The 25194-nt window shown below is 38.2% G+C and overlaps 2 protein-coding genes and 1 non-coding gene across 4 annotated transcripts; all 3 read right to left on the bottom strand.

The window, feature by feature from the left end:
• Positions 1–1216: 1216 nt before the first annotated feature.
• Positions 1217–9025, bottom strand: LOC104890313 (hypothetical protein). Its single transcript, XM_057394493.1, is given in 7 exon segments — positions 1217–2438; positions 2699–2804; positions 3507–3625; positions 3732–3923; positions 4570–4635; positions 4716–4834; positions 5837–9025. Coding segments are annotated over 7 exon segments (1434 nt in total). The 5' UTR covers positions 6114–9025; the 3' UTR covers positions 1217–1883.
• On the bottom strand, positions 4716–24732 carry LOC104890312 (uncharacterized). Of its 2 annotated transcripts, none has more exons than XM_019248897.3 (8): positions 24156–24732; positions 22644–22721; positions 22412–22554; positions 21192–21262; positions 20714–20809; positions 20353–20445; positions 20176–20269; positions 4716–4834 (listed from the first exon to the last, which is right to left on the bottom strand). In XM_019248897.3, the coding sequence occupies exons 1-7, from the start codon at positions 24636–24638 to the stop codon at positions 20187–20189; spliced, it is 1047 nt and encodes a 348-aa protein (XP_019104442.2). In that variant the 5' UTR covers positions 24639–24732; the 3' UTR covers positions 4716–4834; positions 20176–20186. The 2 variants fall into 2 exon arrangements, with proteins under 2 accessions (XP_019104442.2, XP_010674047.2); XM_010675745.4 differs by lacking the exon at positions 4716–4834 and adding an exon at positions 18420–18643.
• On the bottom strand, positions 7399–7505 carry LOC125497261 (small nucleolar RNA R71). The gene has a single exon (XR_007273890.1). It is a non-coding gene; the product is annotated as a small nucleolar RNA R71 (small nucleolar RNA).
• Positions 24733–25194: the final 462 nt, after the last annotated feature.

A 25194-nucleotide genomic window follows, 5' to 3' on the forward strand; every position in this document is an offset into this window, starting at 1 on the left:
GTTGAAGTGGTGTGGGTTAGATTGTTGAGAGGTTTGATGGTGGTTGTAGTAATGTGGGTGTGTATAGGTGGTTGCTTGTTGTGGTGGTTGTGGTTGTGTGGAGCGAAATGGGGGTGCTTGGCAATGGTGCTGGTGGTGGTGCGATTGGTGGTTAATTAGTGAAATTCATTTAAGTTAAGTTAATTAAATTTAATTGATTAAATTAAAACGAATTAGAGCAGGTTATTTGTCTAATTAACCTATTATGTTGGTCACCAACGTGTTTAAATAGGTCAGAGATTAAAACGAGCAGATTATTCTAAAAGGGATTATTGAAAATTAATAGATGTGTGGGATTAAATTCATCAAATCGGCCAACCGTATATATTAACTTGATCTTTTTATAATTATTTCGTTACCATTTTAGTGATTTTTTTCCAACAGTATATGTTAATCCCTCCATAGTCCATTCTATAATAATTCGTACTTTGATTTTTTCTTACTATCCATATAATTTCTTTGACTATATTATATTTATGTAATACTCCTTCTGTTTTTTTATCATTCTCACTTTCCCTGTGCGCGTCTCCCAATGCTCTTCTTTGAACTTAAGTATCTTTCATTATATATTAGTAAAAATTATAACGATTGAATATTAATAATGTATTAATTGAGACGAATCAAACAAGACCCCACATGACTATATTTTTTCTTATAGATTGAAAACAATTGAGAAGATTCTCTCTAAGTATGAATAGTGTCAAGCTTCTAAATGAGAAAGATTAAAAAAAAAAAAAAAAAAAAACAGAAGGAGTACTTCCATATAAATAAAATTGTTATTACAAAAATCTTGTCGAATTAGTCTTAATCCATATATACAAACTATCAAAAAAAAATTCGTAGTTTCTCTTCATGGATAATGAAAATATATTTATTGTAAAAAATGTGTTGACAACAATACACAACCAAAGTGTGTTAAATCTTAATATTGGGGAAAAGCATAATGAAAAGGTTAATATAGAAAAAAAGATGATAAGTTATTTGTCATGGAGGTTTCCCAAATCATTTCATATAATGAGATTAATTTTATTAAAAATTAAGTGTAAAATAATTTTACTTTTGTTGAATTTCGAGATTAAATTAGTTCTTGTCTCGAACCATACGCCCGGATTATCTACCAACATGCATTTAAAGTCTTTAAAAATAAAAATACATCTTTTAATAATATTTTTACTCATAAAAACAAACATGAATATTGTAATATAATTAATTAGTACATTACATCTGGTAGCATACATTATCATTTAGATTTTTGTTTAAATTTTGAACCAAGATCCCTTCACTTTCCTAGTTCACTTGTGTTTGGTTCATTATACAAGAATCCAATCCCTTCATTTCCCATTTTCCCTCACTCTCGTTTTTCGCTTACTCCATCTCCCATCCACGAGTTCGCTATACCATTTGAGCCAACTGCAATCCCAACTTAGAGCGCCAATGCCGCACGTATATAACTGTATCCTCTACCAATCGAGCACTGCAATACTAGCTTAAGTGCCACCGTCACACAACCATGTCCATAGCCGCTGCCCATTTTCTTTTAGTTGTCCAAGGTGTTGTGTCCTCACTCCCCAGACAAAGAATTGGAGGAGAAACAGAGTCATGCACTGTTAGAATTTTCAACATAGATTCCTTTCACCAACTTGGAGACAACCATTGCTCTCCAGAACAAAGGTAATTAGTTCATATATACATTTATCATACAACATTAGTTCTGTACATTTTGTAGGCTTATAAGACGCTCTGATGATGTAACACCCTGTTGAAGAAAGGGCCAAGCCAGCTCAAAAGAATATTGCCGTCGCTGAAGACAGATGCTTGTTAGATTAGACTTAAACTACACAGTGCTAGCATAAATGCACTCTCGCACCATAACTAGCTTCCAGATACTGTTTCCATGCCCTCAAGGGATTCAACTGCCGATAATCTACAGGCCCACGATTTAACTGATTCAGCAATGCACCTCTTGCTGCAAAACCCATACACTCCGAGGTATCCACAAATCTCTGGATTCTTGACAAAATACCATCAGTAATCCCTGTCCTATTGCTATAATTTGTAAAAGACTCCACTTGATGTGAGGGAACCACTTCTTCATTTTGCCTTTCTGATTCAGATAATTGAATCTCATCAGGATATGATGTATAACTACTCATGCCAAATGATTCCCAATCAAGCTGCTGTAAGATCTCAGCAGCTCGGTCAATGCCCTCTAAGGCATATTCTTTCATTTTACGCGGTTTCTCGAAAGCCAACTCGTCTACCTGGACTTTTAATTCATTCAGTCGTTGACCTACTCGTGCAGACACAGCATCATATAAGTTCTCTCTCGACGCAAGCCCTGTCCCTTCAGAGTCGAGCAAATCATCAAACTCCACAGGATCACCAATAAGTACCGTCACCTACAAATTCCATGTGTATAAGACATATATATCAGCAAAAAGATTAGCAAAAAGTCAGTTGTATAAAATTAAAAACGCCTTGAGCTGATGACATTGCACTCCATCAGTTGCATACATTTTCAGCATGAGGTAACATATACAGTGGTAGTTTAATACCTTAATAATCAAAGAAATAGTATTGTTTTGTGGAAAAGCGGTGGCTATATAACATTCTAAGTAATGCATGCCAGAAACTCAGAAGATATAAAGTTTTAACTTACTGTCTTGCCAATCCTCGGGAAGCTGGCTCCAACAGGCATGATTTCTTGCATTCCAGTATGAACAAATGGGACCACAATCGGAGTTTTGTCGGCATCCAGGACTAACCTGTAGAGGCAAAGCAAAAACGCATGAACACACAAACACGGTAATACCACTAGTGAGAAACTTGAAGAAAGAAGGCGCTCAAAAGTGTAATGTATAAAAAGCAGATCCTTAATTATTCGAGCCCAAAACAAAAGAGTAAGGCCCTTTTTGGCAATTAAAGGTTAGTTGTTAGCTTTTAGCTGGTTTGATTAGCTGTTTGTGTAAAGTGTTTGGTAAACAGTTGTTAGTGGATTGGTATTTTATTAGGTGAAATGACTATATAGAATATTGGAATTATTTATTGGTGGAGGTTTTTTTGGTAAAGGTAGTAAATTTGGCCAACTTTTAAGTATATTAAGACATTACACACCTACATAAACCTCTCTTTTAAAAAGCTCCTACTAGTAGCTTTTTCAAAACTAGCCATTTGAGCTCAAACCTCTCTTTCAATCCTCTCTCAACCAAGCACTCCCATGAGAGGGTTGAACTAGTCAGACCTCACTATTCATCTTAAATTCTCTTTTTATCCCGAAACTCTCTCAATCAAACGCCCCCATATCTATAAAAAAAAAGTGGAATAAGAAAAACATAAAAAAGCGACGAGAAGCAAGATGAATTACGCCTCTTAAGTTTAGAAACACATATTTTATCTTCTGATGTTTAGTCGTCATGCTTCTCCACTTCTCTCTGATCTATATAAACAAGTGCCATAAGCACAATTACCTTCCAACACCCCTCTTGGCGGTCCCCATAGTTCTACCACCATTACGTGACCGGCTACCTTCAGGGAAGATGTGGACCCAACCGCCATTATTTAGTTTAGAAATAGCCATGTCCAGCCCCTGAAGCAGGCAGCCACAAGATACAATGAGAAAACAATTGAAACATGATGACGCATCAATATTAATCATACAATATACATCATAATGCCACATAAATTACTGTTACAAAGGAATACTTCTGATAAAATCCCAATCACAACCAGGAGAAACGGAAGAATGCAGAAGTGACAGGATTTTTAAAACATCGATCAGTTGCACAAAGGGTCCATCTTAAGTTATGAGCATCCATGAGAACATGTGGAGGGAGCAATGACGCAATAACAAGTGGATCATCCATCGAAGCAACATGATTACTAACCTGCAATGCACAAGCAGACAAGCAGTTTAAGGCCATAGCATGCACGATTTTTTGCCGTTCACAATGAGCCCTATCCCACGATGAGAGTATACCATTATCATGCTTGAAAAAATCTTTATGTGCACTAACAAACAAGGCAGAATGCATATTTCCACTCACGCCTGATGCGCAGTGTAAATATAGATTTATCAGCCTACCAAGCCAAACTTTTCTGGAGCGTATCTGACTTATCAAACAACTGATAGACTTATAAAACCAAGCCAGAGCTAGTACACTAGAGTACAATCAATATAAAATCATCAAGGGCTAATGATACGCTGATGCAACAAATATAGAATACATGTCACAGAAACAGTAGCCTTTAACAACACCACAATACCATGATCTAGGCAATACAACAGTTCAAAACCTTGAATGGGAGATAAACAACCCTATATCCAAGTGTAAAGATTATTTTACAAAAGTATATCTTCTTTGAAAATCAAATCAACTAAATCAACCTAAACAGAAGGCCATAATGCACACACCATCCATAACATACAAACATCTCAGATACAATGTCACAGATACCACTAATTGAGAAACACTCACATGATGGCGGGAAATAGACAATGCAGTAAAGAGAGAATGGGCATAAAGTACTCACTGTTATTAAAGGCTTGTCTTTAGATTTACGCTGCACAGCATTAAGTAACTTTTCTGCACCATAAACCTGTTAATTGAAAAGGAATCAGTTTTCAATGAACAGGGGAACATAAAATACAATAGTTATCAGGTTAGCTGATCAAATACCTGGACACGATTGAGTCCATGCATAAATACATGGCAAACATTCCCAAGAACAGGTACTGCCACAGCTTGAAGCATGCGGATGATAGCTGACTCTTCTTCAGCATAAATATCCCTTTTAACTGCACAAAATTAACATCCATTACATATAAATAATATTCATCCGAAAGCGCATATCTGCGATCAATTATCAACCCAACCAACTAGAACATTAGCAACTTAACGGTTGCTAAACATACAATTAGGAGGTTCAGTCACGATCAACACATTGCTACCAACCAATAGGAGTAATTCACTAAGCTATCCAGGTCTCCAGAATAACATATAAGTACGATTCAATCTATTACCTCACTTCATAAATATATAATAATCTATTTCATAAACGATATTAACTTCACACAATAACAAATAGTACTACATGATTGAAAGCATTTAAATCGTTCCACTATGCTCTACGAGTTACACAATATTTTACTTCACAGATCATCAACGCCTCAAAAGCAACATTACAACATAAAAATTTAAAAGCTCAATATAACACTCATCTACTTGTAATTTATCATCAAATAATCATGATTAAATATATTACCTCAACTCATAAATCTTCCATAAACGCAACAAACAAAGTACCAAATGATTAAAACCAGTCTAATTAATTATACATGATGCTCGTAATACGAGTTAGGCAATATTTTACTTCATAGATCATCAACGAAACATCACAACACAAAAAATTTAAAAAAAAAATCATAAAAACACTTATCTACCTGTAATAGATCATCAAATAAGTATGATTCAATATATTACCTCAACTCATAAATCTTCCATAAACGCAACTTATATATTGAAAGTACTACATAAATTGAAGCAGTCTAATTAATTATACGTTATGCTCGTAATAACGCAATATTTTACTTTATAGATCATCAACAGCAACAATTCCATGTGAGTTAACGTTCTAACAGCAAAGATAAAAGAAAAATCTAATAGAAACCTGATCCGCTTATGATAATCATCAATTCACCACCATTACAAAACAATCGAACTATCTTCACATTGAATCATACATGATCTGATAAAATCTGAAAGTAGAAAGATTCGAGAGTTACAAAAAAGTAGGTTACCTCGTTTTAAGCGGGAGAAAGCGGAAGACGTACAATCGGAGGTAGAGGAAGTGAGAGATTGGCGACGGAAATCACGAATCCGGTGAAACCAACGCTTAACGACGGAAGAAACGCGTCCATCGACGGCTGAGGAGAGAGAATCTCGGCGACGGTAAAAATGGCGATCGACGGCGACGCGGAAGCGTTGACGGAGCTGAAGCTGCAAGAAGTGAGCATTGGCCTTTAAAAGATCTCCTCTGTCAATCCAATGGTGATACTGGTATTGATGTCCAACCATTTTTAGTGCAGAAGGAGGAGAGAGAAAGTGAGGTTGGGAATTTAAGAGGAGAGAGAAAGAAAGAGCGACGGAGAAGAAGGGGAGTTCGAGGGTTTAGGGTGTCCGAGGAAAGAATGATGTGGAAGTGTGCTAAATTGCGCAGGGAGAAGTACATTTAAGTCGTGCGCACGATAATGGATTTGGATAAGGGAAAGTCGGTCTAGAGGTTGGTGGGACCCGCAAGAAAAGTATGTGGGTTGGTCTTAATTTTTTTTTAAAAAAAAAATTGTTTTTTTCTTTATCCATATGAGCCAGTACAAAGTACAAAGAAGGGGAGGGAGGATTGATATGTCTATTTTATATAGAATTTTACCCCCATTTCTCATGGATTATTGGTGTTAATTGCGCTCTTCGGAGCCCTTTTTAGTACTAATGTGTGTCTTGTAGTGTTGTTGTGTTCTCAGATTGATTTTTGTAGGAATAACCTATTTTCGGTGCATTTCCTAATCTTTGAGATCGCTACATGAGACAAGAAGTCGGGACGTGCAAAAATCTCACATCGAGCCCAAAAATCTGGCAACCGCCCGACCGGGCATAATCCGCCCCAGTGGTCGGGCGATTCTTACTTAGTCAGAATTCAGATGCTGAAACTCCAAGTGAAATTGCTCCCGCGCCCGACCGGGCGAAATCCGCCCGGGTGGTCGGGCGTACCTTACTTAGCGCATTTTCAGAAAAGTTAAGCTGCCAGGCAAACTTAACATGCGGGCCCGACCGGGCGAAATCCGCCCGGGCGGTCGGGCGAGGCGAATGAAGACCTGTTGAAAAGCGCCCGGCCAGGCGCGACGAAGGAAAATGACACCTGACGACTGCCCGACCGGGCGAAATCCGCCCGACCGGTCGGGCGAGACGAATTTTTGAGCATTTTAAGCGCGTGTCGCGCACCTATCAAAAGTAATTACCTAACCAACTACCCAACTATGTAGCAGAGCAAGTCAGTTAGTCCCCGGCAACCGCTGCCAATCATTTTGAGCTCAAGCCACAATTCATCCAGTTTATCTCACAGGATTCCTATGCGGGAACACCCAAAGAGAGCCCTACTGATCATTTGGCTAATTTTTTAGAAAAATGCAATACTTTGAAATTAACTAATGTTTCTGACGATTTAATTCGGTATTGTGCTTTTCCCTTCTCTCTCAGGGACGAAGCAAAGGAATGGTTTAAGGAAGAAGAAGTGAGGAAGATTGCCACATGGCCAGAACTGAAGAAGGCTTTCCTTTACAAATTCTTCCCTCCTATGAGAACTTCCAAGTTCAGAAACGAGATATCTGGCTTTCAACAACATGAATTGGAGTCTCTCTACGAAGCATGGCAGAGATACAAGGCTTTGGAAAGGCAGTGTCCGCACCACGGCATTCCTGAGTGGTTGTTGATTCAGACATTCTACAATGGTCTGAAGCATGAAGTTCGAAGTTCTATTGATGCCGCATCTGGCGGTACTTTCATGGCAAAAACTCCAGAAGCCGCGAAGACATTGTTGGATGATATGGCTGCCAACAATTACCTGAATGACTGGGTATATCTCGTGGAGCCCCTAAAAAGGGAGGTAAGTATGAGGTTGATGCTATTGCTACCTTAACTAACACTGTGAAGTTTTGGCAGCTAAAGTTGATCAGTTGAGTAGCGGACCAGTAGCGCCTATTTGTGTGATTTGTGAAGTGCAAGGTCACTCCTTTACTGAGTGTCAATATAATAATATGGGAGCAGGAACTGAGCATGTCAATGCCCTCCTAAACACAAACACAAGGCCACAAAATAACCCATACTCAAACACATTTAACCCAGGTTGGAAGCATCACCCAAATTTCTCTTACAAAAATAACCAACCTCAACCTCCACACACCAACTACTCTCAGCCACCTGGTTTCCAACAAAGACCACCATTCAACCCTTCATCATCATCCTCTCGACCCAATCTTGAGACTATCATGGAGAATTTAGCTTCCTCTCAGGCTAAGCAAGTTGAATACCAAGCCAAGCAGAATGACTTTTTCAACAACTCTCTCCAACAAATCACTGCTCATAATAAATTGATGAGAGTCAGATGACCCAACTAGCCCAACAAATAAGCCACCTCTCTAAACCTTCAGGCCAACTTCCTGGGCAAACTGAACCAAATCCCAAAGGGCATATCAATGCCATTTCATTGAGGAGCGGTAAGGAATTGCAAGAGCCTACAAGGAGGATAACTGAGCACCACAACACTGCAAAAGAGGTTATAGAGTTGAGTGAGGAAGTCCAAGAGAAGACGGGTTTGGAAGATGAAGCTAAGAAGCCTGAGAAGGAGGAGCCCACTGTCGTTCCTATTAAACCATACAAGCCACCTGTTCCGTTCCCTCAAAGATTGGCACAGGCAAAACTCGAAAAGAAATATGGGAAGTTCCTTGACATTCTGAAGAAGTTACACATCAACATACCCTTCTTGGATGCCATATCTGAGATGCCTTCCTACGCTAAGTTTTTGAAAGACATGCTCTCTAACAAACGAAAAATTGAAGAAAATGTCACTGTTTCACTAACTGCTGAGTGTAGTGCTATTTTGCAGAATAAGCTTCCAGAAAAGCTAGGAGATCCGGGCAGCTATTCCATTCCTGTCAAGCTTGGAGACATTGCTATCAAGAATGCTATGTGCGATCTTGGGGCTAGTGTTAGTCTCATGTCGTTATCTATCTGCAAGCAACTCAACATGGGCGAACTAAAACCCACACGCATCTCTCTACAACTAGCTGACAGGACTGTGAAGTTTCCACTTGGTATACTTGAAGATGTTCCTCTTCGAGTGGGTAAATTCTTTATTCCTTGTGATTTTGTCGTCATGGAGATGAAGGAAGATGCACAAGTTCCCATAATTCTTGGAAGACCTTTTTTGGCCACTGCTGGAGCCATTATTGACATGAAAAGGGTAAAATCACTTTTGAAGTAGGTGATGAAAAGATGGAGTACACACTCACAAACTCCATGACTTCTCCTTCTATGGGAGAAACTGTTTATAGAGTGGATGCTCTTGATGAGGTGATAGAAGCAGAGGCTTTCAATCTGCAATTGGATGATTCGCTACAAACGTCTTGATGGGTAGTGCTGATGAGGAAGATTGGGAGACTAAGGAATACAAGAGACTTCTAGAGGAGACACGAGCCACTGAAGAAGCTGAAGAGACTTCTCAGATAGTAAGTGGGTTAGCCCTGTTCAAGTAGTCCCTAAGAAAGGAGGTATGACCGTTGTCAAGAATGATAAGGGTGAGCAAGTTCCTACTAGGACTGTGACAGGGTGGCGCATGTGTATTGATTATAGACGATTGAATAAGGCCACCCAAGGATCATTTTCCCCTCCCTTCATTGATCAAATGTTAGAAGACTGGCAAAACATCCTTTTTCTGTTGGTTGGATGGATACTCTGGTTTTTTCCAAATTCCTATTCATCCAAGTGACCAGGAAAAGACTACGTTCACATGTCCTTATGGCACCTTTGCATATCGAAGGATGCCATTTGGCCTGTGTAATGCTCCTGCCACTTTTCAGCGTTGCATGATGGCAATTTTTTCCAGTCTTATTGAGAACTCTATGGAAGTATTTATGGATGACTTCTCCGTCTATGGAACATCTTTTGACGTTTGTCTTGCTAATTTACAAAAGGTGCTCCATAGATGCAAAAAGTTAATTTGATTCTCAACTGGGAAAAAGTCATTTTATGGTGCAACAAGGAGTCGTTCTGGGTCATATTGTTTCTCATCGGGGCATTGAAGTCGACAAAGCAAAAATAGAGGTCATTGAGCGTTTACCACCTCTAACTCTGTCAAAGGAGTAAGGAGCTTTCTTGGTCATGCGGGATTCTATCGCCGTTCATAAAAGATTTTTCCAAAATTGCTCGACCTCTAACTGAGCTTTTAGGCAAAGATGTCCCTTTTGTGTTTACTGATGCTTGTACTGAGGCTTTTCACAGGTTAAAAGCGGCTCTTATTTCTGCTCCTATAATTCAATCGCCTGACTGGAATCTCCCTTTCGAGATTATGTGCGATGCTAGTGACTACGCAGTGGGAGCAGTATTGGGTCAGAGGGAGGATGGTAAACTGCATGCCATCTACTATACAAGCAAGACTCTTACTCCGGCCCAGATGAATATGCCACAACTGAGAAGGAACTGTTGCAGTGGTGTATGCGATGGAGAAATTTCGGTCCTATCTGGTGGGGTCGAAGGTGATAATTCACACTGATCATGCGGCTCTTAAATATTTGATGAGCAAGAAGGATGCTAAGCCCCGTTTGATTCGGTGGATTTTGTTGTTACAAGAGTTTGACTTGGAGATTCGAGACAAGAAGGGTTTGAGAATGTTGTTGCAGATCACCTTTCTCGAATTGTTCTGGATGCTGAGGGTGATGAGGCTCTACCAATTGATGATACTTTTCCTGATGAGCAGCTTCTAGCTTTAGCCACTGCAGAGATCCCATGGTATGCTGACATAGCCAACTATTTGGCTAGTGACACTATTCCTCATGGTATTCATCGCAACAAAAGAAGAAATTTGTTAAAGATGTGAGGAGGTATTTTTGGGATGATCTCTTCCTTTACAAGTCTTGTGCGGTGGGGTGATTAGAAGGTGTATTCCTGGAAATGAGGTATCCTCTATTATATCTCATTGTCATGATTTCCTTGTGGAGGCCATGCTAGTACTAATAAAACTGCAGCGAAAATTCTTCAATGTGGTTTTTATTGGCCTACTTTGTTCAAGGATGTTCATCATTATGTGCATTCTTGTGATCGCTGTCAAAGAACGGGAAATCTTTCCCGTCGGAATGAGATGCCTCTTAACGCTATTCTTGAAGTGGAGTATTTGATGTGTGGGGTGTAGACTTCATGGGTCCGTTCCTTCTTCTTATGGGAAAAGTATATTCTGGTTGCTGTGGACTATGTCTCCAAATGGGTGGAGGCTCTTGCTTCTCCAACTAATGATGCTCGTGTGGTTAGTAATTTTCAAGAAAACTATTTTTCCTCGCTTTGGCATTCCACGGGTTTTGATTAGTGATGGAGGTAAGCATTTTCTGGAGAATAAATTTGAAGCTATGCTTAAGAAGTATGGGGTGCATCATAGAGTGGGACTTTCATATCATCCCCAAACTAGTGGACAAGTGGAGGTTTCCAACCGTGAGATCAAAACTATCCTAGAGAAGACGGTTGCACGAACACGAAAAATTGGGCTGCTAAACTTGATGATGCATTATGGGCTTACAGGACAGCATTCAAGACCCCCATAGGTACCACACCATATCGTCTTGTTTATGGGAAAGCATGTCATCTCCCTGTTGAGTTAGAGCATCGTGCATTTTGGGCTATTAAGAGCCTCAATTTCGACTCTCACACGGTGGGCGAGAAGAGACTCCTTCAACTTGCTGAGCTTGATGAGCTTCGTCTGGATGCTTATGAGAGTTCTAGATTGTACAAGGAGAAGACTAAGAGATGGCATGACAAGGGAATTGTGCGCCGCGAGTTCAAGGAAGGGGACTTGGTTCTTCTTTTTAATTCTCGTCTGAAGCTATTTCCTGGTAAACTTCGTTCGCGGTGGTCCGGTCCATTCAAGGTCTACAAGGTTTTTCCTTATGGTTCAGTGGAGCTTTGGAACCGGCAAGGAGACACTTTCAAAGTCAATGGCCACCGATTGAAGCATTACCGAGCTGGAGATCCCACTGCGGAGCAAGTTGACATCATACTCTCCATCCCTTCACCTGAGTGATACAAGAGGAGGTCGAGCTAATGACCTTAAAAACTAGCGCTTATTGGGAGGCCACCCAATTCCTACTTTTTCATTTCTTTTTCTTTTGATTTGATTTGATTTATTTTTCTCTTATTATTTATTTATTTTTTTATTTTATTTTTGGGTGATTTGCAAAAAAAAAAAAAAAAAAACGGACTAAAGCGGAACAAAATTATGTGCACTGGGAACCGCCCGGGCGGTCGGGCGAAATCCGCCCGGTCGGGCGCGCAAGCACAAATCCAAGAGCGAAATTCAGAAAACACGAAAAAACTAAGGAAGAATTCTCGCCCGAGCGGTCGGGCGAAACCCGCCCGGTCGGGCGAGCGCAGATTCTCGAGTAAAACCCACGATTTTTTTTTTTTCCTTATCTCTTTAAACCCCATCTAACTTCATCTTCTTCCTCTCACTCTTTCTCTCTCCTCTCAAACCCTAACCCCAATTCTCTCTTTCCTCACCATCTCCACTCTCAAATTCCTTCAAAATTTCTAATCTTTTACTCATCCTCACCAATTTCCCCGTCTTACTTACAAACTTTTCCCCCTCACTCTCTCTCCTCTTCCTCCTTCTCACTCCTCCTTTTTGGGTTTTTCTTGAGTAAAGGTTTGATTTTTATGGTGATTTTTGCTAGATTAACCTTGAAAATTGCGTTTTTCAACTTTATAGTGCATTATGAGATGAATTCCTTCAAATTTTTGTGAAATTCTCAATTTGTCCACCATTGCTCTGTTTTTGCAGGTTTTCATCATCTCTAATGGCGGGTCGTCGAGGTACACGTGGCTCTCACCTACTGCAATTGAGGTAGATCCTGACTTTCCTCATATAATTTTCAAGGATGAGGCTCAAAAGGTGCGTTTTCAAAAACTTAAGCACCGTATGATTGCCCCCACCCGATTTGTTCATAGTGACCTCTTGCATGTTTTGGGTATTGCTGAAATTACCCGCACATTATTTGTTGGAATGGGAATAGAACAATTCCTCACCTTGTACCATGGCACATATGCAGACCTGACCCTAGAATTTCTAAGTTCCTTAGAGATTCGAAAACACGCTCAAAATGACCATGTCCTGTATTTTCGCATTTCCAATGTGGATAGGAGACTGACCCTCCGTCAATTTGCACAGCTATTTGGTATGACCGTTAGGGGGGAAAGGAAGAAACCAGAGACATTTCTGCTAGGCCAACTCTGGGAAGCCCTCACTGGCGTTAGACCACCCAACTGTCAGCATTTACAGATTAAGTCGGTCCATCATCCTAGCATTCGATTCCTGTTAAAATTCTTGGGGAATACTATCTTTGGGCGGTGGGAACCCAACACCTCTAGGACTGAGGAACTAAGTGCTCTTGGCACTTATCTGTGGCCCGTCACCATGCCTATGCAGTTTGATCTTGCGTATGCATTTATGCATCATCTGCATAAGATTTTACGACTTACCCCACTTTTGAGGAGGACGGCAGTGTCCGTTCCTCCGTACCTATTGTCATTGGGGACTAGTCACCCACATCGCCTGTCATTTCGGCCATGTTGAGATTCGGGCCAATGCTGTTCCGGGGCCTTCTTACCTTGACCTTGACCACTTCTTATGCGCCCGGTATATTGTCCCTAGTGGTCGGAATTATAGGTGGATGATTGCCGCTAACCAGTCTATACTTCTTCTAGACCCCACCTTAGCCCAGCCGCTTATAGAGGATGACCACACAGGGAATGCCGCTCTACCTACCTATCTCCTTCCTGTTGGAGATGCGGCCCACCACTGATGGTCCCGTACCTGAGCCTCCACACGTCTACCGTAGGCGAGAGGCCGATTCCTTATGCCCTCTTCCTTCATGCCTCCTCCTCTACCCAACCCCCTCCCCCTACTGCTGACTTTGAGGGGATGATGAGTGTGTTGCAGCGTATGGAACTGAATATGACTGCAATCAAGCTCTATAGCGCTAGAGCGCCGCGTAGACACCATCTACGATGATCAACGCCTTGCTATGTTCCCTATGTATGATGATTATTGCAGGCTTGGTACGATCGCACAGGCGGGTCCCCACCCTAGTTGGTACACCTGGAACCCCGCCTATGGTGGAGCTGGAGGGAGTGGCAGGCACCGGTACTCAGGATCCTGCTGCTGATGATTCTGATTCCGATTCTATGGCCGACTGAGGGTCGTGTTCCTTGCCTTCTCCTTGTTGCAATGCGGACATTGCCAAGTTCAGCTTGGGGGAGGATCTTCAGTGCACATATGGTATCTTCTATCACTTCTTAGGTAGTTTACAGCTTTTGTAGTTCAGTTTAGCATTGTTTTCTTTGTGTGTTTGGTGTGTTTTGTGTGTTAAAAAAAAAAAAAAAAGAAAAAAAAAAGAAAAAAAAAAAAAAAGAAAAATCAAAGTCAAGGTTGAATAGTTGTTTCCCTGTGCCCCATGCTTCATAATGCTGTTTTGACTTTGGATTGTTGATGGACACGAAACAATGATTGATCACCAAGGCATGGCATAACTGTACTTAGATCTATGATAAGAATCAAGATTGTGGCACTCTATATGTCCTGCAAGCATGTTTAGGCTTAACTGTGAGCTTCTGTGCCTTAACGTCATGCTTTTCTTGTGTGTATGCCCACTTCATAAGGGATGCTAGAACTTGTGTTTTCTCTCCATTGATGCATTAGTTATACAATGTCTAAACAAAAATGATTATGACTCACGTAGGAATTTGCACCAAAAGACCAAATGACCTTCCCTGCATTCATTTCCCCTAGTTAACCACTCTGAGCTGAGCCTGTTTCTTTTGACAACTACATTATGAGCTCCTCATTTTTCCAAAAATACGTCTCTTTACCATTGGTAGTGAAGTATTTAGGAATTTTTGGTTGATTAACTTGTGGATTATGAAATTGGTTGTTGGTATGAATGAAAAGATTGCAAGAAAGAGAACAAATATGATTGATTACATGTGCAAAAGAAATTCTTCTCTATCCTCATTAGCTAGTAGCTAAAGTAGAGAACTCCTAAAAACATGACAAGTAAGATTTCCAAGAGCAATTATGAAAATCAAATTGAAAAAAAAAAAAAAAAAAATTCTAAGAGAGAGATCTCATTTGAATTATGTCATATTGGAAGTCATTACTTGGGTTATATGAAGAATAAAGGAGGTGAGATGAAAGAAAAATGGGTCATAGTTGTGTTGCAATTTATTTGATGTGTGGGATGTTCGTTCAAAAGTTGTAGTAATACTTCACTACCTTAAGCACCACATTCCCAAATATATGCCACACCTACCACCTTAAGCCCCATTACAACCTTAATTGAGTCATATGATTTGTTTGCATGTATAACTACCTGATGTGGAGAGATGATACAAGCCTATGGACTAACTTGGTGAAGTGGAGCAATTGAGCGCCATATATCACCCTTCAAACACACGAGTGTGAGAGTAGGGACGGGTACTGGGGATGGAAAGAAGCAGTCATTTTAACTGCTTGGAGAGTGCTTTACAAATGAGTGGTGAGTCCCCTTGTGAGATCCTTCTCATTGATTTGCAGCGCATATTTAGTGGCCTCTCATTGATTCTTATCCCTGATTGGTATTTGTTTTTGTCGAACCTTATCGATTATGACTTGTGGTGTGTTTGGATTCGATCTATTGTCATTTCAAGAATTTTATGATGGGGTGAAACTACTATTGATGCTTTGAACTGTTGATTTTCAGACAGGTTTTGCTTAGGGGCAAGCAAAAGTCTAGCTTGGGGGAGTTTGATATGTCTATTTTATATAGAATTTTACCCCCATTTCCCATGGATTATTGGTATTAATTGCGCTCTTCGGAGCCCTTTTTAGTACTAATGTGTGTCTTGTAGTGTGGTTGTGTTTTCAGATTGATTTTGTAGGAATAAGCTATTTTGGTGCATTTCCTAATCTTTGAATCGCTACATGAGACAAGAAGTCGGGACGTGCAAAATCTCACATTGAGCCAAAAACCTGGAACCGCCCGACCGGCGGCAATCGCCCCGGTGGTCGGGCGATTCTTACTTAGTCAGAATCGATGCTGAACTCCAAGTGAAATTTGCTCCCGCGCCCGACCGGGCGAAATCCGCCCGGGGGTCGGGCGAACCTTACTTAGCGCATTTTCAGAAAGTTAAGCTGCCAGGCAAACTTACATGTGGGCCCGACCGGGCGAAATCCGCCCGGGCGGTCGGGCGAGCGAGATAATGTCTGAAAGGCGCCCGGCCAGGCGCGACGAAGGAAAGACACCTGACGACCGCCGACCGGGCGAAATCCGCCCGACCGGTCGGGCGGACGATTTTTGGCTTTTGAGCGCGTGTTGCGCCGGATTTGCAGACATATAAATACTATTTTATTAGAGTTAAAAACTACGCCTTTTTACTAGAGAATACATTTTATAACTTTTTAGAGAGCTTTTGAGTTTATTCCTTGTTGAACATTGATTACTACGCTTTGATTCCTTCAAGTAAAGACTAAGTTTTCTTAATCTCTTCTTTCCTTTCATTATTATCATGTCTTTTAATTTGTTCATTATTTGTTTTGCTATTTCAATTATGTGTGAGTAGTCCATTAATCTAGGGTTAAGTAAAACCCTAGCAATGATTTAATATATGAATTCTTCCATTAATCCCAAGTTTATATGATCAATTGTTCTTGTTTGATTGGATTGTTCTTATGCTCATTATCATACTAGGGATAGGTGATTTTGATTTGACTCCGTATATCTTATTTTCAATGGGAATTGAATCTAGATGGTTTTGTTGATCCAATCAATGGTATGAATATCTTCTATGGGAATAGTTAGATGGGATTGCTAGGAATTTAATTGTGATGCTATGCTTAATGCCTCTTTCTTGCATGATTCTATGGGACTATGTTTGATTGCTTGTTTAGAGTAGCCATTGGTACTCGGGAGAGGTCTTTGGTAGTTATAGGGTGCATTACTCCTCTTGAACCATTGATTATGTCTATTTGGGATGAAAATTATTCATGTATTGGTCATGCTAGTGGTGATGCTTAATTCTAGATGTTTTAATTAACTGATTATACCTTGTGCGTTTCTAGTGATTGTCGTAGTTTACTGTTAGAATTAGTTCAACACCCCTTTCATCATTGTTTGTCACTCGTTTAGTTAGATTGAGTCAAGATATCTAGTGTTTGATGTTGTTTGTCCCTGTGGATTCGACCCTGACTTGCTCTGCTACATAGTTGGGTAGTTGGTTAGGTAATTACTTTTGATAGGTGCGCGACACGCCTACCAGGGATCCGAACCTGTGACCTATTATTCACAGCACCTCAATCTTAACCACTAGGCCAAGATATCCTTGAGTAAAAAAATTTTGTCATGGTACTTTGATGAACAATTTCCTTGAATAATAAAAATAAAAAATCCATTTGAATTGGAATATTTTTTTACAGTAATGCATTGGAATGAAACCTATTTACAATATATATTTTTGACTATTTTAGGTTCGCTCTCGCAATAGGAAGTTGGTCTAGTTTTTCTTTTCTTGGTCCAAAAAAAAATATTATTGACCATTTCAATTTGTGTAAAACTTTGCGTACTTTTTTTGACTCTGATGTAAGTTGCAACTGAAAGTAGTGACATCAAGTTAGAGTCACGATATGCATCACATATAATCTAGTATAGTATTGAGTTGAAGTTAAATTTTTGTATAGTATGTTATTGGGATGAAATTAGGGTTGTTAATGAAAGTTAAGGTGAGACTCATAAAAAGATATACTTTTTACTTTTTTTTAATCTAAATATATTTCTTTTATTTTTAATCTACACATTATTACATTTTCTTATCTTGGTCATATGTCTCATCTACTTTCTCATCTTTTTTCTAAACACATCATTCCCTTTTTCATCTAACCCACATTTTAGTTTCTCTCTCATATTTTTGGGCTTACTCCTTGGTTCTAACCCAAAGTGAAATGAGTATACGGAAAACAAGCAAGGAGTTCTGTACCAATATATAGGGTTGTAATATAAAGTGTGATTAAATTTGTGACAAATGATGCAAATGCAACTAGTTTGATCTTGATAATAATCATAAGTTTATTTAATTATGGATTTGGTTAATATTGAGAGTTAACAAGATGTTCAAAAGCTTAATTAGCTCAAAGCCAGATTGTAATAAACGTGGATAAGCAAGGATTCGAGCTTACAAGCAAGTTATACTTGTGTTCTAAAGCTAAAGCTCTTTTCGTTATGAACTTAATTAGTGTTTTAATCTTACTTAATATTTTCTTATTTTGGTTAAGTAGGATTAATTAGGTTTACTACTTGCTAAGTATCCTAGAGTCAGTTAAACAAGCTTTAAACAAGCTTAACTAAGATGAGTTTTGCTGTAACACTTATAACATTTTTTCTTACGCTTTTATTCTGATTTTTGTAAGGTGCTTAGTCACCTAGGTGGTTAAACAAGTAGCTTACCAAGTATGATGCCGCTGCTTGCTAAATAACCACTTAATAGCTTTCTTAAGCTTGAAGAAAGTTGAAAAGTCAACAAAAGGGACAAACTGTGAATGAAGCTGATCGTTCTTGTAATAAGGTGGCTCACTCAATGGCTCAACTCTCTCTATCCTATGAAGAGATGAGGGTGTGGATGGAGGATCACCCTCCTGAATTGTTGTCCCTTGTCCTTGCTGACAAGGTTTTGATTCCTTAATATATTGGTTCCTGTTTCTCGTCAAAAAGAGTAGGATTGGGAAGCAACATTCCGTCATGATCTTGAGGCGTGTGACGCACTGTGACCTATAGTTGGAAAGCCCTAATTAATCCTCGGATACTTAGCACTAGTTATGATCACAAAATTGATAATCGTTAATCATTAATGACACATGCGAATTATCAATAACTTGAGGGATATACAATGAATTTTGAAAACGTCAAGGGTATATTGTGAATAAAAAAAAATTGTCGGAAGTATATGGTGAAAAATCCATAATTCGGGGTATTTATAGGTGATTAACCGCACTAACACAACACATCCGTTCAATAATCGAAAGAATCAGTTCGCTCTTTTTGCGAACCGTAACAGTTTACAATTATCGCCTAGCGCTTAACCATCTTTTCCGTCCGTTTTTTCGGTTAACCATTTACCGTTATTTAAGTTATACTACTCCCTCCATTCTGTTTTAAATGAAACATTAGGTGACCGTGAAATGACACTATTCATTGATTAATTTTGACTCCAATTTATCGCCATTATATAAAGAAAACACATAGTCAAGTGAGATCTGGTTAAATTCTTCTCGATGAATACTATCAAATTGTAACTTTTTATATTTTTTACGTGTGCACAAATAAAGATATTAATGATTAATAAAGTGTGTTGAGTTGCGTGAAAAACCAAACGTTTTATTTAAAACAAAACGAATAAGTATTATATTTTACATAATATAAATATATATTTTCTATTTTTTTATGCATATACTTTAATATTATAAGTCTATTTTTATATAAAATATACTCCCTTTGTTTTTTTTTTATCTTTCTTAATTTCTTGTGCATATCTCTTGATGCACCTCTATAAAGTTAAATATCTTTCATTATATATTAGTGAATATTATAACAATTGAATATTAATAAAGTACTAATTAGAACGAATTAAACTGAACACCACATGACTATTTTTTCTTATAAATTGTAAGCTATTAAAGATTCTCCCTATAAATAGTGTCAAGATTCCAAGTAAAGTAGATAATAGATCCATTAAAAAACATAACAATACTAAAAATTTACTCCATTTCCTAATTATATTGTTTATATTAGTACTAAAGTTTCCAAAGAATCATATACTTCCTCTAATTAGTAATGAATATTAGAATTAATGTAATTGTTGGAAAAAGTTTCAAAATAATTAAATAGAAGAAAAAGTAACTTGGTTTTTCGGTTAACTGTTTACCCAAAAATCATAACCGTAAATATACCGTTTAATAGTTCTATCGGTTCGATAACGGTACCATTAAAACTTTTTTTACGGGTACGTTTTATCACCCATTTATACCAGTTTTTCAATTTCGCTTTTTTATGAACAATACTCTTAGTTGTAAAGATCGTGACATGAATTTTTGAAGATAATACACATACAAGCTGGCAATACAATGTTTATAGCCTTCAAGTATTCAGCACAATCAAGAGAAAGAACTAAAGGAGCCTCAACCGAGCACCTTTAGTACAAATTACAGAGATCAATATTACACAAGCTCGATGAACATAAATGTCCCAAATAGATGTATTTGAATCTGAAAGCTTAATTTTTTTGTTCTTGAAAGAGAAATTACCTTGATGACAATCAACAAAGGAAAATCTGATAATCTGGGGATTTGCTACCCACATCTAGGTAGTTGACATCAACAGCTACTTCTCCCAAAAACTCTGTTAAGATTAAAACTTATAATCGTACGATTCTTTTACAATGGGAAAAGAGAGTTGAAGGCAACAAATAAAAAAAGCCAAACCTTCGTATAATGTCCGTGCAATTTGCACGTAATCAGGTATGAGATCTCTGTATATAATTCCATCCGGACGAGCATCCAAAACAACCAAGACACCTAATAGAAAGAAAATTAAAACCTAGTCAGTGATCTAGTAGTTGACCTCCATTGTAATGCAGGGAAACAGTAGAATTTAGAGTTAGCATAGTGATGCTATCTCAATTTCCAGAGATCCCCACCCACCTGCATAACAAGCTCCAAGAAAAAGTACACATGATAGTATATGCAAATATATTCGGTTTTGGATATAGAGTATAACAAGCTCATGTGAATCTTAATGTGACAAGGTAAAAAAAAAAGAGAGTAGGAAGAAATGTGAATGTACCAGGTGCAACCCAAGCTTTACTCGAATTGCTTGGCATTGGAGCCAACCAAAGAATATTCCTTAAGTTCATTGTACTGTCGTAAGCTACATCAGATCCTGAAAATGATAGTGTGATTTTAGAGAACTTAAACCATTATAATTAGGTACAATTTATATTGACTATTGGGAGAACCAAGGTAGTGTCCTATTCTAATTCATTTCGGAAAAATCAATGTCAGATAAATATTTGAGTTTTTTGTGGGGAACTAGGGATATACCAAGGTAATAGGGCATTTTGTGGGGATATACTTCACTAATTTTTTTTTGTGGGGATATAACAACCAAAATTTAATTTATGTTAAAAGGTACCAAAAACACTATTTTCGACGAGAAAGTCAAAAACTCTTCCCCATAGTTGGATTTACTCAAGGATTGAGAGAGATCGATCATAGTTTAAACAAGGGTTTGCATGTAAGAGAGGTTTGTTACAGTGGCTGACCTGTTTGGCAGTACCCCATGTTCAATGGGAAGACTTTTTTCTCATAGGCTGGGTATTCCTTGGCATGAAACCTGCCCATTTTGGCAGATAGACGACAAAAGGTGAGCAAGAACCACTTTGTGAATAAAAAGATCAGGAGTTCAACAACAAACTAACGAACAGAAAAAAGAACCAATAACACTATTATATCAGTGAAAATATCCCCACCCCCCGGAAGATAGAAGAAAGGAACTTACTTGCTTATTCCTCAAGTTACTTCTAACTAACTAATTATGCAATACGAAGAGTGCCCTAGGCGTATTCATTAAAGAACGTTTACATGCCTCTAAATAGCATTTACAATCCGTTGAACTGAAGTAGAGAGTCATAAAATTTTTATTGCTTGATTGTTAGACCTATGTGAAAATTCCGAAGTTGATTTTGGAGAAACAGATCGAACTAAAACACATCCTTGATTCAGCCTAAAACCTCTTCGCTCTTTGTATACACTTTACACAGTTTTGTCAGGTGAACAGAGGTTCTAGAGAAGCCAAGCCACTGAAGCCATTGCACAGGAACTCAAATTTAGGTCAGAAAAATGATTTTCTAGATGTTGAGAATATAGACAATGTCAATACATATGACACCATAATACCCAGATAAAATTGAAAATAAAACAGACCATCAAGTGGAAACCCAAAATATATACAATCGGAGAAGATAACAATCAAAATCGATAGTATGATTTCTAAATTCAATATTTAGGCTATGTGCAGAGCATCTGTTAGATATCGTTTGATTATCATTTCTATATAATCACGATGTTTGGTTTTGTAATAGGGAGTCGAGATCTAATTGCTTAAAAAAACATACCACCATCAGCTGTTGAAACCATTTTTTAGACACTAAGTCAGTTTCAACAGCTGATGGTGGTATGTTTTTTAAGCAATTAGATCTCGACTCCCTATTACAAAACCAAACATCGTGATTATATAGAAATGATAATCAAACGATATCTAACAGATGCTCTGCACATAGCCTAAATATTGAATTTAGAAATCATACTATCGATTTTGATTGTAACTTATTCTTTAATGCTCCACAAAGATATAATCACACTGCAGCTCTAGTTATAGCTCTGATCAATATGTCCACTGTGCAAAAACTGGAGACAGGACAGGCTGCCCTTTCTACTATGCTCATTTCTTGAGCAGTATAGTTGGACCGGAACTTTAACTTACAATATTCCAAGTCTTCCAGTATCTTTGGCAAGAAAGAGGTGACCATGAAAAAAGTCATAACGACTCAATGAAACATTCAGTCCCACACTTGGACCGCAGGAAGCAATCATTTCAAATAAGAAAACAAGGTAGGCATTCAACTCCTGCAAATGGAATAATATCTCACATGTGAAGAACAAATGAAACTATAGTCATAAAAGAGAATAAGATACGTCGTGCAGTTTGTACAAACCTCATTCATGAAGTTCCAGCCATAAGGAGTTCTAGTGAGCTCGCACCTACATTCCTTTGATCCTTCAACATCAGGCACCTATTATAAGACCATTACACTTAGAATTTTAGATACAAGGTTCGAATTTAGCCTAAATTAGATATCTATCAGTAGCATAGGCTAGCATAACATTATGTAGTGTTTGGAGTTCATCACTAAGAGCAACTTCCTGATTTCTTTCAACATTTTCACTAAAGTTTGTGCGCATGTTCCCCTCGAGTTGAATACATCATGGTGTATAAATTGTTTAGCCCCCAATAGTTGTTCTTTTTCACTCTTAAATTCGTTAGCGAGATTCCTTTGTAAATGATTAATAACCCCCAAGTCCCAAGAGCATACCCCTAGGCCCTAAGGCACTTTGATCCTTAAGTGATAGGGTGTTATTGGCATAAGCAAAGTTTAGGGAATTTTTTACTTACTAGCATAATTTATTGACAACTACCTTATATACTACAGCCATTCTTTTAAGTTGGTTACTTACAAGCATATTATGGCAACAGGAGAGAGGTGGTGTTGTTTGCAGTAAAGTAAGAAAATGTGGAGGAGAGAGGTAGTAATGTATGGGTAATGGAAAATATACGGCCAAGCAGAGCATCAACATAGTTAATCATGCAACAAATTCCCCTAATTCCGACAAGAATGTCGTCGGTGATGGAGAATATGACAAAGTTACGAGCGGTAACAAAGATCTGAGTCACTCGATGAGGGGAGAAGCAGTTGTTGAGAGATCTAACAACAAGAAATTATTGCAATTGTCTAATCGAAATCCGCCAATTCAGACTCAAAAGGTGGTAGACACACCGAATAAACATTCCAGGCCACAGTACAGACAGCATTGAGTGTTCCAATTGAAAATTTTCAACTTTGGAATTGAAATTGCACTCACTTTCCAAACACCACCCGAAATTTGAAATGATGGGTTTATAATTCTGAGTTTTTGCCAAACAAGTTACTTGGAATTGGATATTAGGATTTCAATTGCTGGATTTGAAATGAAATTTTGATCCCAAACACTAACTAAGATACTTTGCATACTAAACGCAGAAAACAAGCTCAAAAATCAATTTACCGAATCCTGCAGAGAAACTAATTACTGTCAAATGTGTAAACTAAACTGTAACCTATGTTACTTCGACATCTTCATTTACCTCAAGAATCGCATATAGTATCGCGTCCAAAATGGCACTTTGATACTTCATTTCAAACTAAAAACTTGACTCTTTTCTACAAAATAGCCGAGTCCGACACTTAGACACCGGTATCCCTAGTGGACACTTCATCCGTGTATGAGTAACATTGATTATAATTGACAATCACCCGAGAAAAAAACCTAATTAACATTCGATTAACTAAGTCCTCATCTTTGAGATCACAAAACCTAAATTCTGCTTCTTCATTTCCATTTGTTTTGTAAAAAAAAAAAATCATACATCACGCAATTCACAAAAAAGATAGTACAATGCAAAAACTCACAGGTATAATCGTCGGATCTAGAGCACGATGAATAACACCAGGATCACCACCAGAATCAACAGAAAGCCGAGCGAGTTCCAAAACCGGCGTAGGCGGCCACCAAATCAACTCATTTTCTTCATTCTCTCTCCTTTGACCAACACCACTAATCATTGACCTTCGTTTGACCAAAACATCATCCTCTAATTTCGCATCAAAAGGAACAAGGAATTTGAAGCAAGACCAAATATCTCGCGCTTCATTAAAATCAACCTTGGAAGCTTGATCTTTAGGACCGAGGAGAGAGAGAAGGTCTGCAACTGTAGCTTTGTGAGTTCGTGCAGGAAGAAATCGAGAGGAGATAGAAAATGGTAAGGATGAAGATGATGACGATGATTTAGGGTTTGATGAGAAAGAGGAAGAAAATGAAGAAGAAGTAGAAGTGAAGGAGAGAGAAAAAAGTAGCGCCAGTTTGAGTGTGTTGGAGAGAGAGGGGAACTTCATTTGTGTTAAAGTGTGGCTTATCCTCTTCTATATTTGTGCTTTCTCTCTCCTTCCTCTGCTTTTTTTGGTTTCCTTCTCTTTCCCGGGTTTAATTTTATTATTATGTACTGCTAATACTGGTAACTTGGCGTGAATGGTTTTTTAATTCACATGAGTCACGAAGATAATATAAATTACAAAAAATAGAAGGGGGATTCGAATTTATGAGTTTGTGATCTATCATTCATAGTACCTCTATCTTAACCATTAGGCCAAAAACATTCTTGATATGATGTGAATTGTGATTGTATAAGATGTCATTGTCATTTGTTTTTGTTTTATTTGATTTAACGGGATTTTCTTGTCTCTAGCTAGTAAGAAATTGCACAAATCGAGTGAAACTATATCTTAACCTAAAAAAACTATGTACTTTTTTCGTTTTAATTTGGATGATATAATGGAGAAGTTTTATGAAAGGTATACAGAGAAAGTGGGAAATATTTTGAAACAAACAGAATAAAAAGATTGTAAATTGAAAGATGGTAAATAACTGAAATTTTCTTTCTTCATGTTGTGT

Source organism: Beta vulgaris, chromosome 4, assembly GCF_026745355.1.
Source record: "Beta vulgaris subsp. vulgaris cultivar EL10 chromosome 4, EL10.2, whole genome shotgun sequence".
Lineage (NCBI taxonomy): Eukaryota > Viridiplantae > Streptophyta > Magnoliopsida > Caryophyllales > Amaranthaceae > Beta > Beta vulgaris.